General features: G+C 45.2%; 2 protein-coding genes across 5 annotated transcripts in view; one reads left to right on the forward strand and one right to left on the reverse strand.

Moving 5' to 3' along the window:
* The window catches only part of Rad50 (RAD50 double strand break repair protein), a 193,780-nt gene extending 181,124 nt beyond the window's left edge, over nucleotides 1-12,656 (forward strand). For all 4 annotated transcript variants that reach the window (XM_052197273.1, XM_052197276.1, XM_052197274.1 and 1 more), the window contains 4 exons: nucleotides 6,941-7,026; nucleotides 7,535-7,677; nucleotides 10,056-10,189; nucleotides 11,546-12,656. In XM_052197273.1, the coding sequence (XP_052053233.1) occupies nucleotides 6,941-7,026; nucleotides 7,535-7,677; nucleotides 10,056-10,189; nucleotides 11,546-11,732 (550 nt within the window). In that variant the 3' untranslated portion in view covers nucleotides 11,733-12,656. The remainder of the gene's footprint in view (nucleotides 1-6,940; nucleotides 7,027-7,534; nucleotides 7,678-10,055; nucleotides 10,190-11,545) is intronic.
* Kif3a (kinesin family member 3A) overlaps nucleotides 1-14,535 on the reverse strand; it is a 315,458-nt gene that overhangs the window by 224,007 nt on the left and 76,916 nt on the right. The gene's annotated exons all lie outside the window — the stretch shown is intronic.

Below are 14,535 nucleotides of genomic sequence, written 5' to 3' on the forward strand. Positions count from 1 at the left end.
TTTTTGTCATTGTTGTTTTTATTTTTTATTTTTTAGCAACCTGTGTATCAAGTTTGGCACAATTTTAAACCCAAAGATGAAAGTAGTCTATTTCAGAAAATTCGTTTGGAAGTATCTTTACTACTTTTTTTCAAACTTATTTGGATTAACTTAATTTTTATGCTTTCAAATTAAAATAATAATTACAAAAAAGTCCATATGTATTTGGTCTTTCTAGTTATTCGTCAGCAGGATGACTTGAGACATGGGGATCTGGTTAGGGTTTGCCTTTGTTTGTGCACTTGCTGTTTTGAGCAGTACTTTGGATTTTGCACTAATCGTTTGTCTTCTTGGTCCTTCAGATAGTTTGAATAGAGAAGGAAGCAGGAGCTGGACAGGTCTTGAGGAAGGAAACTTGGGTCTCTTTAGATGATTTTGTTCTAACTTCTTAAGCACCTGCTTTCTCATGGCTGCATCTTAATTCTACATTGTGAACATTTGATTCTACACTATTGGCCAGATGCTGAGGTGGGAAAGTAACCTTTAAAGTAACAACAAAAGCCCTGGCATGCTGCTCCATCTGTGACATCAGGCTGGAAGCCATGTGTGCTTCTGAAGAGGGTAACTCAGGAGCACAGACATTTCTCCTTCAAAGAGCAAGTATGGGAGGCAGCTTGGAAGCAAAGGAAAGAGCATCCTCCTGCTGAACAGTACAGTCCCCGGCATGTAAAGGGCGCCTGTGTGAAGAAGCAGAGGGGATATGCTACAGCAGTTCTGATGCTGCATTGGGACCTCTGGGTTCAATTTTGTTTTTCTTTTAATACTTTGTTTTTAGAAGTTTTAGTTCTGTAGAAAAGCTGAGCAGAAAGTCACAGAGATCTCTGATATCCCCACTGTGTCCATGCAGGCACAGTTGCCTTCACCGTCTGCCATCCAGAGTGCAGTGTGCATCCATTCAGCTGGTGACACGTCCTGTGGGATGAATGAGATCACACACACACACACACACACACACACACACACACACACACACCCGTCACAGTGGCTTTATTAGCACAAGGCTTCTTGACTTTCTGGCCGTCTGATGCTGCCTCCAGATGGGAATCTTTGTCACCTGGCAGACATTCTAAGGCTCAGGGCCACCAGAACTACTATCCATCCATACCAAATGCAGTGGAGTATTAGAGAAGTCTTTAAGGCACTCTTTCAAGCTATTAGTCAGTATTTAATTATAAAACTGAATAAGTCTATAAATTGCTGTCTCTTAGATCTTAGAAATTCTTACACTCTTTTAAGAGCCCATTTTTACAAGGAAAGCATTCCACTTCACTTGCATTAATGGATTCATTAGCCAGCAGACAGCACTCTAGGCCACAGCAGAGCTGGGGACTTGCCAGATAACTAGTCCTCAAGGTCATGCCTGTCTCAAGGTCATGCCTTTTAAATTGTTGCCTCAAGAGACAGCAAAGGTATTTTAGGGTCATTCTTTTGTTTAAGGGGTAGTTTTGTGTAGTGCTGTAACAAGTGCTAAAGAATACTGTAATTCAATCCCTTGACAGCTCCAGTTTGCACAGGGTTTCTGCTGGGCACTGCTTCAGGACCGCTCTCCTTCCATCCACTTCACCCAGCCGCTCACCTACTGCTGCGGTGGCTGTCTTCACCTCTACACGTGCGCTCCTGTGATTCTCTCCCCTATATGCATCATTGTTTTTCTGCTAGGCTAATAGGTGGTTCCTGTTGTCATTATAGGAAAGACTCCATCCTTGCCTTCCCCATTTGAGCTCTACTCACGGTGCCCCTCACCAAGCTGCACAGTTTGTTCCCTTAATGCCTATGTTTTTCTGTGCATTTCTCCTTCTTGGAATATTCCCTTAAGCCCATCACAAATAGACATATTGGCCCCTCCCTTCAAAGTGCATATTGTTTGTGCCTTATGCTTTTCCATACTTCACATCTACAAGTCTTAGAACACAGGTCAGGGTGAACATAGGTTCACTTGGTACTTGGTGACAGTGCCTAGTACTCACCAAGGCGCTGCAGTGCTCACCCCGCTTCCCTCACAGTGCATTAGCACAGTGTGAATGGTATCGAGTTATTTCCTTTCTGTTTTTGAGACACAGTCTCTCTGTGGAGTCCTAGCTGTCCGAGAACTCAGTCTGTAGACCAGACTGACCTTGAACTCCTAGATCCACCTGCTCTACCTCCCACATAGTGGGATTAAAGATGTGCACCCCCACCTCCCAACACCTCACTCTGTTCTTTTTTATGTAACCATGAAGTTCTTTTATGTTCATAGGTGTGTTTGCTTCATTGCTTTTAATGTTTGTATAATCCATAAAATAGATTTTACCTATTTCAACCAGTAACATTAGGACACTTTAAAATTTGGCCACTGCTGTCACCGTATATATGACTTTGCATACTTGTGCAGATAGACCAGAAAGATAGCTTCTTAGAAATGAAGCTACTAGGTCAGAGGGTATGATCATTTTTAACTTGTTAATACCAGATTGGTTCCCAAAAGCACTTTTTTGTTTGTTTTTGAGACAGGGTCTCTATGCATAACCCTGGCTGTCCTGAAACTTGCTTTGTAGACTAGGCTGGCCTCAAACTCAAAGAGAACCACCTGATTCTGCCTCCCAAGTGCTGAGATTCAAGATGTATGCTACCAACACCTGGCCGAAAGCATTCGTAAGCTGTGTATTTCCACTTGCAGTGTATGAGTGACTGTCAGTGTGACCGTGACCCACTGTCACATGAAAATGCTCCATTTTAAGTTCTCGCTTGTCTTTTAACTTTGTTCATAACATCATTGATGACTTAATTTATATCTTCATAGTCTTGTACCTAAGTCAGGGCTTCAGTGCAAGGATTACAAAACTGCCTTTCTTTTGGTTATTCTCCAGTAATCTTCCTGACCAGCCTTGAGTAGCAGGTGTATGCCACTACACTGGTTACTTTAACTTTTTTTTTTTAAGAATTATTTATTTTATGTTTGAGTACACTGGACATGCTAGAAAAGGGCATCAGATTCTATTATGGATGGTTGTGAGCTACCATGTGGTTGCTGGAAATTGAACTCGGGAACTCTAGAAGAGCAGTCAGTGCTCTTAACCACTTGAGCCATCCCTCCAGCCCCTGGTTACTTTAACTTGAGTGTGTGAGCATGTGTGTCTGTGTGTGTGTGTGTGTGTGTGTGTGTGTGTGTGTGTGTGTGTGTGTGTGTGAAATGTGTATGCCACAGCATCGGGGTGTCAGGTCTTGCTTTGATGCAGGATCACTCATGTACAACTGTCCCCTGATCTTCCAGGGACTCCCCTGACTCCACTTCACAGTTCTCTGTATGGGAACTGGATTTATAGGCACATATTATAGCTTTTACATGGGTTCTGGGAATTAAACTCAGCTCTGTAGACTTGGCCTGGCAAGTGCTTTTACTCAACTGAAACATCTTGCTACTTTTACTCTTCTGTCATTTGAATTTTATTTTGAATTGCAATACAAAATCTTGATGCTCTATTTTTCTCCTTTCCAACAGTATTGGAATTTTTCCAGTTGGTTGGAAATGTCAGTTACATTAGTTACATTGTATAGTTTTTATTGACATTTGTAAATAGGATGTGTGTGTGTGAGAGAGAGAGAGAGAGAGAGAGAGAGAGAGAGAGAGAGAGAGAGAGAGAAAGAGAAAACGCTCACATATCTAGTAGCTCTTCATTTTTTTTTTTTTTTTTTGGAGACTTGGTCTCTATGGCAGAGGGCCTCTAGGGCTCATCACTTCAGATGGTCAGTAAGCTTGAGGTCCTCCTGCATTCATCTCCACAATGATCAGAGCCACTGCTCCTGGCCTTTTACAAGGGTTCTGGGGTTCTGAATTAGGACTGTTGCTGCCTGATTCATCTCTCCAGCTGTAGGACCCTGAACCCACCATTGTCTTTCCTAGCAGTGTTAGAAACTAGATAGTAATGCTGTATCAATTGTTTTGAGATAGGATGCCACTATCTGTGTGGCTCTGACTGTCTTGGAGCTCATTATGTAGACCAGGCTAGCCAGAAACTCCTAGAGATCTGCCTGCTTCAACCTCCTAAGTGTTGGGACTAAAGGCCTATACCCCCATATCTAGGCTCATTTCTTTTTTTTTTTAAAGATTTATTTATTTATTTATTTATTATATGTAAGTACACTGTAGCTGTCTTCAGACACACCAGAAGAGGGTGCCAGATTTCATTTTGGATGGTTGTGAGCCACCATGTGGTTGCTGGGATTTGAACTCAGGACCTCCGGAAGAGCAGTCAGTGCTCTTAACCTCTGAGCCATCTTTCCATCTAGGCTCATTTCTTAACTTGGTAATCTTAATATTTCAGTTGGTTTTCTTGAATGTTTAGGTATGCAGTCAAACCTTACCTGCAGAGACAGTGGCAGGTGCCGCTCCTGCCTGTCACTGTGCTCCTTTCTCTTTCGTGTCTTACAAGCCACAGCACCTCTCTGGTTATTGTGGGAAGAGTCTCGTGTCTGTGTTAGATACTTTTGCTGTTGCTATAGATGCCCGACTGAGACATTTTATGAAAGAAAAGACATTTTCTTCCATTTGTCATTTACTTGTGATTTTTACCAAAAGTCCGTGCTAGTGCAGCAAATGTTCCTTTTATCCTCACTGGCTCATCAGTTTTTCTTTAGTTTGATATGCAATGTTACCTTGAACTGCTTTCACTTGCTGTTCTTGCTTTCTAGGGATAAATACCACTCAGTAAGCTGAGATTGGGGGGCTGGGGTGGGGGAGATTGTGTGCTTGCCTGAGATGTGATTACCCAGGTGTCTGTGTACAGCAGGAAAGTCTCCACTAAACACATTTAGGATACTTACTTCTCTCCTCATAGGAAAAACAAGCCCAAAAGTGTTTGCTCTTTTCAGTTTCTCCTTGCTTTAGACTCCTTTGTATACCCAGAAGGTAGGCACGCTTTGAAGATTTGATAATCCTCTTCTTGTTCATAAAACAAACAAACAAGAAGAAAAACCTATCATAATCAAAGCTGCTAGTATTCCAGCCACTTTCTGTATCTCTGGCAAATTTTATAGGGTCTGTTTCCGTGGTAACTGGAGATTGGAGAGGTGCTATGTGACTTGGAGTGTGGCTTGTCTTCCAGAAGGTGACCTTACTGGTGACCACTTGCGTCAGTGGCTTCTTCAGATGGCCTGCTGCAGTCACCTTTGTCATCCCCAGTGGTTGCACAGAGAGTCTGAACAGCCGACAGTAGCCGTCGTCATCCCTGTGACACCCTGAGCCTTCCTGTCCTGAGGCGCCCTCTCCCCCTGCTCTGGCTCTCTGCCCTAGCTGGTCTGTGTTCTCCATTCACATGCTTATTTATGTGAGTTACCAATCAGAGGAAAAAATAACATTTTAAAAGGTCATCTATAAAAGTAGGATCCTAGTGTATAAAGCTTTGGAAAAGTAGCCTTTACATATGATTGGTTCCCAGAACATTCTGTGAAGTATTTTTTGTTACAATTTTCCCTTTTTAAGAAAATAGTGGCTGGTTTGTCTACTCTTTATGGAAGAAACATAACGTGTCAGGCAGAGATGAGCATGAGTTAGAAAATGGAGACCTGGTAAAGCAGAGAGGCTTCTCCAGGCCTACCGCTTCAGCAGCCCTCATCTGATGCTTAGACGTATTTATGTTGAGTCATTTCTTTCTCTTTGGCTGGTGACCAGAAGATCACGGAATGATTGTACAGAGGCAGCGGCATTACGTTTAGTTTCTTTTTTTGTATATATCAGATAAGAGGCCTGCAAATGGAAGGGAGTCCGCTCACATCCTTTGCATGGCGATAGCTGTGAAACTTGCCTTCTTACCACGGGAGTGACTTTGTTAGTCCTGTCTCCTGAGAGCTGAGGTAGCTAGGGCAGGCATGGTGTTCAAGTTTAACAGGAAGCTTTGGCTTTCACAAGCATTTCTTCTTTCAGTGTCTAGAGACTACTGCTTTAAAAGAGGATTGGAAGTAAGGGCAGGCCTGTGGAGGTCAGTTTGCGCTAGTGCTAGGCCTGGCGACTGATTAAAGAGTCAGGCTTCAAAGTTAAGGCCTCCTTTTGAGCCAAAGTGCCTTCAAGGTTGGTAAAATTCACAGATCTGAGAAATAAGAGTATAAGGGGCTGCCTTTTGATAAACCTAAACAATTGTAGAAAAACCTGGCCATGGTGCATGGTGGCACACACTTTTAGTCCCAGCACTCAGGAGGCAGAATCAAGTGGCTTTCTTGAGTTCATGGCCAGTTTTGTCTAGAGGTCAGCCTGTAGAGACCCCATCTCAAAGAAAAATAAAACTGAACATTCTAGAATGGCCAGACAACAGTTGCAGAGACTTGTCTTTGTCCTGTGACAAGAGCCTCTGGCTAGTTGACCCTCAGCCTTAGCACATAGGTCTTCCTACAACACGCCTCCTTTCAGACAGGGTCTCACTGTATATAGCTTTGGGGAATTTACTATGGAGACTAGGCTGGCCTCTGCCTCTTGAGTGCAGGGTTAAAGGTGTATGTGTGAATTACCACACTCAACCCTTGCAGCTTCTGAGAACTTAAGTTGCCAGTGGAAAAGACAGAGATGTGTGAAAACTTTTCTAGGCTTTTCCATAGTCTACTTTTCTAATTGAAAGTACTAGGGCCGGGCGGTGGTGGCACACGCCTGTAATCCCAGCGCTCTAGGAGGCAGAGGCAGGCGGATTTCTGAGTTTGAGGCCAGCCTGGTCTACAGAGTGAGTTCCAGGACAGCCAGGCCTACACAGAGAAACCCTGTCTTGAAAAAAACCAAATCCAAAAAAAAAGAGAGAAAGTACTAGGGCAATGACCTTATTTTTATTATCATTATTAGTTTATATATTCATATATAATTTAGTATATACTACTACATAGTTATGTCTTTCATATAAATAGTACATATTGTATTAAGTAAAAACTGGCTTCTTTTTTCTAGAGCAATAATGAAATTTCACAGTATGAAAATGGAGGAAATCAACAAAATTATTCGCGATCTTTGGCGGAGTACCTATCGAGGGCAAGGTAACTAACATGGTGTGTCCCAAATGCTCATTCCAAGCTCTGCCCACAGTCTCTCCTGTATGACCGTAGTTGTCAGCATTGCCTCTCAAACCCCTTCCTGAGCATGTCTTTGAGAGTTTTCTAAGAATTCTTATCTTTGCAACATCTTACAACAAAAAGAAAAGGCAGAGTTTCTCTTCCAAAGCCCTGTAGGACTCATTGGCTACAGCAGACAAAATTAGCTGATGACATAATGGGTTCTGTGAAAGGCAGATAGGGATAGGCCCCGTGTGATAAGAAAAATACCCAAAGGAAACTCTTAGAAAAGAGCTGGGCCCGGGCTGGGGTGGGCCATCCAGCTGCATCGTGGCAGACCACGTGACCCTGAGTCTTCCTGGCCAGAGTGTTTGCGAGGCAGCCAGTGCTTCTAAGGACATCAGACTCACTGTTGTCGCCAGGCTTCCATGACGTTGTATATAAGTGACAGGTATAGTGTGGTTCTCTAAAAATACTCTGCTTCCTGTCTCAGATATTGAATACATAGAAATTCGATCCGATGCTGATGAAAATGTGTCGGCTTCTGATAAACGGCGGAATTACAACTACCGGGTGGTGATGCTGAAGGGGGACACGGCCTTGGACATGCGTGGTCGGTGCAGCGCTGGGCAGAAGGCAGGTATCAGCAGTGAGGGAGCCAACCTAGCCTGAAAGGTGGTCCTGATGTTGCAGAAGCCTCAAGAGGACCATTAAATGAATGAGATGTTCCTACAGCTTCCTTGCCACTTTGTGAGGCACACATGGCTCCCACTGATGCACCCTCCTGGGCCAGCTAACATGCCCTATGGCACTCTGAAGATAACTTTTAAGAAAAAGGGTCAAGGGACTGGAGACATGGCTCAGTGGTTAAGAGCACTGGTTGTACTTTTTTTTTTCCCAGAGGTCCTAAGTTCAATTCCTATTAACTACATGGTGGTTCACAACCTTCTATAATGGAATCTGATGCCCTCTCTGTCATGTAGTCATAGGAAGATAGAACACTCATATACATAAATATATTTAAAAGGAAAAGGGTCAAAGTTATTCAAACCCATTTTCACTTCACAGCATTCCTCAGAGTAAAGTCGCTGTTTCATGGGCCCCCAGCTATGATCAGGCTCTGGGCTGACCCCACCACTACCTAAACTTGGCTGTAATCCCAGCATTATGGAAGTAGAGACAAGAAAATCAGAAGTTCAGAGTCATCCTTGAGCCAAGCCTGGGTCACACAAGATCATCTTCAAATGAACAAACAACACTGGCAAACCAGAGCCTCAGCTGAAGCAGACGAGGCATTCTAATCTGTGTCTCTGGGAGTACAGCCCCAGCACAGGCCTGAAGCTCCAGAACCCCAGCATAGCTTTGGGCTGTGCCTCAGACCATCGCACAGAGACATCTGCTGTCAGAGCTTTGGTATCTTAGGAGCCCCTTACTACAAAATAAGACTCAGTGGCCCTGCATGAGGCTCCTGTAAGAGGGCAGTAGGTAGGTTTGGAGTATGAGGGGAAATCAGGATGAGAAATGATAACTCAATAAGGCTTAAAGCATGAGACCTGCATCCCAGGAGCACAGGGAGGTCATGAATGTTTGATTTTTGTTAACCATACACAGTGCACATTCTGAGCTTTCAGATTAAAGCAGATTTTCATAAAATTTCACAGGCTTAGGAAAGGATGTCACATTATTGGCATAATTATCCCAGTTATTGCCAAGCCAGACAGCTAACACTAATTTCAGACACATGCAGGTTACTATCACAATCATAGTCTGAAGAAATGACTAACTTGCAGTCTGTAAACAGGATCCCTATGTGCTTTGTTTGGTGATGTCCAATGTTCATTATAAATGAGTTTGAAACATGGTCTGTGAACAAAAGTCAGTCCCCTGTAGCTGCTCTGAATGCTGGCAGTGATTGCTTCCTGGTGTAAGAAGTGTCAGCTGGATGGTGGGGAGGCTGTGGGCCAACACCAGCATGCATGGGAGTGGGGAGTGGGAGATGGGCAGGAGTAGGGGTCAGAGGCAGGAAGGAAGGGTCTGCAGTCTGCTGACCTGCTCGGGGAGTCAGAGCGAAGGTGTGCACTGCCCTGTATTCAGCAGGCAGTGAGTGAGGTTAGAGCTCACACAAGAGCACTGTGCTCGCCCCAGAACAGTCTGGGTCCTTTTGCTATGTCCCTTCAACCCTGAGAGGGCTGGGGCTGAATCTGGGAGTTTAATGTTTGATTTTTTAATAACCATGAATGTATTTAGTAGGCTCCCTGCAGATAAGTACAAATAGAACCATACTCTAATAACTCTAACGTATGATTTTTCCCCCTCATTGACACAGTTATACAAGCAGACAAGCAGGTGTGATCTAGAATACACTACCTGGTTTCTCTTTTGGACCAGAGAATTATGGAGACTTAAAGATGTCTCGCTAGGAGTTAAAGTGCAGTGAGGTTAGGAAGATGTAGTGTGTTTGCGTTTTCCTGTAAGTTTCATCACTGAGGGGCTGTAAGGCCTGGAGTGGTTTCATACACCTTTAGTCCCAGTGCTCAGAGGACAAAGGCAGGCAGATCTCTGAGTTTGATGCCAGTCTGGTCTATGTAGTGAAGTACAAGTGAATCTTAAGACTTCTATTAAAATTATCAACTGCTCATAAATTGTACGCATCATCCCTTAGCCTATAGTGCCAATTTTTAGTAAATCTGGAATGCTTTCAGATCCGTTTCTCAGGATTTATTTCAGCACAAATGATAGGCTGAGAGAATGTGGTTAATGGTCCACCTTCCAGGAAAACTTGTGTCTACCTTGAACTGCCCTGACCTCTGCTGCCTGTGACACCGCCCACCTCTTCCCACCCTTTCTTGGTTTTGGAGACAAGGTCTTACTCTACATAGCTGGGGTTGGCCTAAAACTCAAGAGACGCCCCCCCCCCCTCCCCCCCGCCCTGCCTCTGCCTCCCGCGTGCTGGGATTAAAGGTGTCACCAGCATGCCCTTCTGTTTTCACATCTGTTATGCAACTTTTCTCCAGGTGCTAGCCTCACTCATCATCCGCCTGGCATTGGCTGAAACCTTCTGTCTGAACTGTGGCATCCTTGCCTTGGATGAGCCTACTACAAATCTTGACCGAGAAAACATTGAATCTCTTGCACATGCTTTGGTTGAGTAAGTATTTCAAGTTTAGGGGCGGGTTGTGATGTTTTTTAAAATACCAATAGCAGAGCTAGGTGTTATGGCGCATATCTTTTATCCCAGCACTTAGAGGCAGAGGCAGGCTGGTTCCTGAGTTCAGGGCCAGCCTTGGCCACATAATGAATTCTATTGCCTTTCAATAGTAATTCTCCAGATTCTCTTGAAAAAGAACTTACGAGGCTGGAGGGGATGGCTCAGTGGTTAAGAACACTGGCTGTTCTTCCAGAGGACCTGCATCGATGGCAGCTCCCAACTGCATATAACTCCAGCTTCAGGATCTGACAGCCTCACACAGATATACAAGCAGTTAAAACACCAGTGTGCATAAGGTAAAAGGAGCTAGAGGATTGAGACACAGACATGTCTTGCCTCTCCCCAGGTGTGCACAGGGTAAGTGAGGGCACGGAGTTCTGGGCCTTGTCTGCATTTCCTGTGAATCCCTTGTCAAGCACGGGAGTCACTCTGCCTTGGCCAGACACTTAGAGCTTTTGGAAGAAGAATACTGGTGATTAGACGGGGCCGAGGCTAAATTGTAGTCATGTGTACCCCATTCACTCGTGTCAGCAAGCCTCCAGGGAGGGCAGCTTGTATTTTTGTGCACCCCTGGCTCCAGGATGCTGACAGCACTGGAACTCCAGCCAGATTTTGATCGTCCTGGGGACCAGCAAGGAGAAGGCTGTGGTATTGAAACATGAAGTGCATCCAGTTCCACTCAAGTGATAAACAAGTTTGAGTTAAAACTCTTGTTGCATCTCACTCAGAGCTGATACCTCAGCATGCTGATGAGCAAAACTGTCCCCACACACCCACTCAGGCCCTGTGTGTCACAGCACTGATGCATCTGGTGACTGGAGGAGGCAGAATTCTAGGTAGACCCAGCTCCTCAGAAGGTAGCGTCATTTCCCTCCCTGCTTGTTGTCTGCCTGAAGTACTTTTAGACTTTGAGAGAAGTGTTGGAGAGTCTGGGCAGAGGAGCCACCTGGGCTCTGGTTGATGTTTTAGGTTTTCCTAGAAGACTTTCCCCTACATCAATAGCAACTTAGGATCTTAGGAACTAGTCCAAATTCTTGATGTAGCCATCTAGCCAAATGGGTGGAAACGAAGCTATGCATCCCAGCTAAGCTATGTGGGGAGGGGGCAGGACTCTTACGTGCCTAGGTTGAAGACCTCAGCTCTCCTCTATTTCCTGCAGCGCAGCCAAAGGCCCTGTCACACCTGGCCCAGGAAAAGCCTGGCTGCCACAGCTGTCCTTGGATCTGACAGGATTCCCAATGGCTTTTCCAAATCTGTGCCCATTGGTAAAAAAGTATTCTTGGTGTATTGTTTCAGGATCATAAAAAGTCGCTCACAGCAGCGCAACTTCCAGCTTCTGGTAATCACTCACGATGAAGATTTTGTGGAGCTCTTAGGGCGCTCTGAGTACGTGGAGAAATTCTACAGGGTGAAGAAGAACATCGACCAGTGCTCAGAGATTGTCAAGTGCAGCATTAACTCCCTGGGCTCTTATGTTCACTGACTTGTTCTGGGAGAGATGTGGATTGTGTGCAGGGAACCATGTGTGGCAGGTTTGAGAGTTCCCACAGCAACCTCCCAGCTCTGCTCGGCCCTTCATTTCCTGCCCACTGAATGTCATCCAGATAAACAGGGCTCTGAGAGCAGAGCTGACAGGAGGGGTGGCCATTTAAAAACATTACTATTTTCTCTGAAGTTTGAGGTGATAGTAAGTGGCCCTGCTGTAACATGAATCCATGCACACAACCTGTCTGTCTGAGCCTAGGTCTCCCCTGAAACCACGGTCATTGAACTGAGCTGGCAGAGTGACAAGAGCCATCGGTGATCATTTAGTGGAATCCCCAGTTCCCTCCCCATCCTGCCCTGCCAGATAGCTGCCCTACCTGGTTGATCGAGAGGAATTTCCCCAATCCTGACCTGATCTGCCTGTCATGCAGAAGTCTGTCACTCTCTTCTGTGTCTGTCATGTGTATCTATGTGGCCTGGCCATAAACCCCAGTTAGTCTGAATAGCAGGTTTCCGTGTGGGTGAAAAGGAGGCTCACCACAGCTATAGCCTTCCCCCATGCACAGACCTGCAAGGGCAAACCACACTCCCAGTCCAGAAGCCATGCCTGTTGGAAGTCCAGTTCACATTTCCGTGGCATTGCCAGCTGAAGCCTCCTGTGCAGACGGTGCATCTAAGCCACATGCTTGCAGAGTCCACTAGCAGTTCTATCACTCGCTTGGTCAGGCCTGTTCCGTACCATCTGCACATCTGATGGGCGTCAGCTCGAGAACAAAGGTCTTTTGTTCCCACCCTCTTCCTTTAGGAATATAAAAACATATGTAAATCAAGTGCGTACTGAAAATAGTTTATAAGAAAAATTACTTTAAAATAATTGGTGTATATATAGCATTTATTAAAGACAAAAGCAAATATTTGTGTATTCGTGGCCAGGACATGTTTGTTTTACATACAGAATTAATCTTCATGGAATATTTGATACTTCATGAGGATATAAAACATCTTAAACATTTTTCAGAGTTGATTAGTAGTTTGATTTTATAAGCACTTTGTTGGGGGGGGGGGCTTTAATCCCAGCACTTGGGAGGCAGAGGCAGGCGGATTTCTGAGCTCGAGGCCAGCCTGGTCTACAGAGTGAGTTCCAGGACAGCCAGGGCTACACAGAGAAACCCTGTCTCGAAAAAGCCAAAAAATAGAAAGTAAAAAACACTATAATCACTTTTAAAGTTGCTTCACATAGCCTAGTATGATATCCCAGTAGAGGCAGGTGAATCTTTGTAATTCAAGGCCAGCCTTGTATACACAGCAAGATCTTATGTCAGAAAACAAATTTTTTTCACAACTATGCAAATGGTAAGCAAGGTTTATGGCAATTTTAAAAGTTTTTGGAAATTCTGTCACTCCCAAACCATTCTCACAAGGCAACGATTCACTTACTGAGTTCCAGAAGAACATACTGATTCTGTGACCAGAATCAGTGACCAGACTGTCTACACCAAGGACACAAGAGGGTCCAGAAAATAGCCTGTCCACTAACCACCACAGCAAAACTGAAGACAGATCCACTGGGCAAATACCTAACACAAATATTTTCTTGTCACGGAGTCGGAACTTAAAGGCAACAGCATGTAATAGACCACGTAAGCCAGGTAGCACCCGCCCATAAGCTATAGAGGCTCTGTCTGCAGAGATGGGGAAGGCAGTAGCCAGGTGGGACACACACCTTTAAATCCCAGCGCTCAGGAAGCAGAGGCAGGCAGGTCTCTGAGGTCAGCCTGGTCTAGAGAGTTCCCAGACAGCCAGGGCTACAGGAAAGACAGAGGAAAAGGCAGAGCAAGCCAAGGATGAAATGGGAGCAGCGCTCCCAGTCTCAGAGCTGCTGGGCACACAGGACACGGCTTCCCTCAGCTGTTTTCACTCAACCCTCATCCAGCAAGCTTTGAAGTGAGATAGGTGCCTTTCTAGTCACCCATGGGCTTAAACTCCAATGCCACTGCTTGATGGCTGAGTGACCCCAGGGAAAATAGTCACCCTCTGGCCTCTCACCCACCTGTGAAAGAAAATCTTGCTTGTGTTGTAGGGTTGTTCCCAAAGATCAGTGATTTCATATTTATAAACCCAAACGCATTTGCAGTCAGTGCCAGCTGAGTATCGACACACGGAAGCCCTCATTCACCAGTCTGCTCCCGCTACAGTCAGTATCCCTTAGCCTCAGTTTTAGCTTGCTTGCGCCCTCGGTCCTAGTTCCCTTTCTGGCTGTGATAAAACACTGACCAAAACCCACTTGGGGAAGAAAGGGTTATTTGCTTACCTTCCTAGTCACAGCCGGCAGAAGCTCACGGCAGGAACTGAGGCAGAGGCCTCTCGAGATTGAACACTACTTAACTGGTTTTCGCCCATGGCTTGCTCGGTTTACTTTCTTACACAACTCAGGCCCCTCTGCCAAGGATGACACTACCCACAGTGAGCTGGATTCTTTTTGTTTTGTTTTGTTTTTTCGAGACAGGGTTTCTCTGTAGCTCGGGCTGTCCTAGAACTCATTCTGTAGACCAGGCTGGCTTTGAACTCAGAAATCTGCCAGCCTCTGCCTCCCAAGTGCTGGGATTACAGGCGTGTGCCACCCCACGCCTGGTTGTGAGCTGGATTCTTGAGCATCAATCATCAGTCAAGAAGCCTCGCAGACTTGTGTACAGGCCAGTCTGTTGGAGGCTTTTCCTGTACTGAGGGTCCCTCTTCATAGACAACTCTGGGTCGTGATGGAAATGCACGCAAACCAGCCAGCACAATAAACCTTGTCAATT

This window comes from Apodemus sylvaticus, chromosome 10 (genome assembly GCF_947179515.1).
Source record: "Apodemus sylvaticus chromosome 10, mApoSyl1.1, whole genome shotgun sequence".
NCBI classification, from domain to species: Eukaryota; Metazoa; Chordata; class Mammalia; order Rodentia; family Muridae; genus Apodemus; species Apodemus sylvaticus.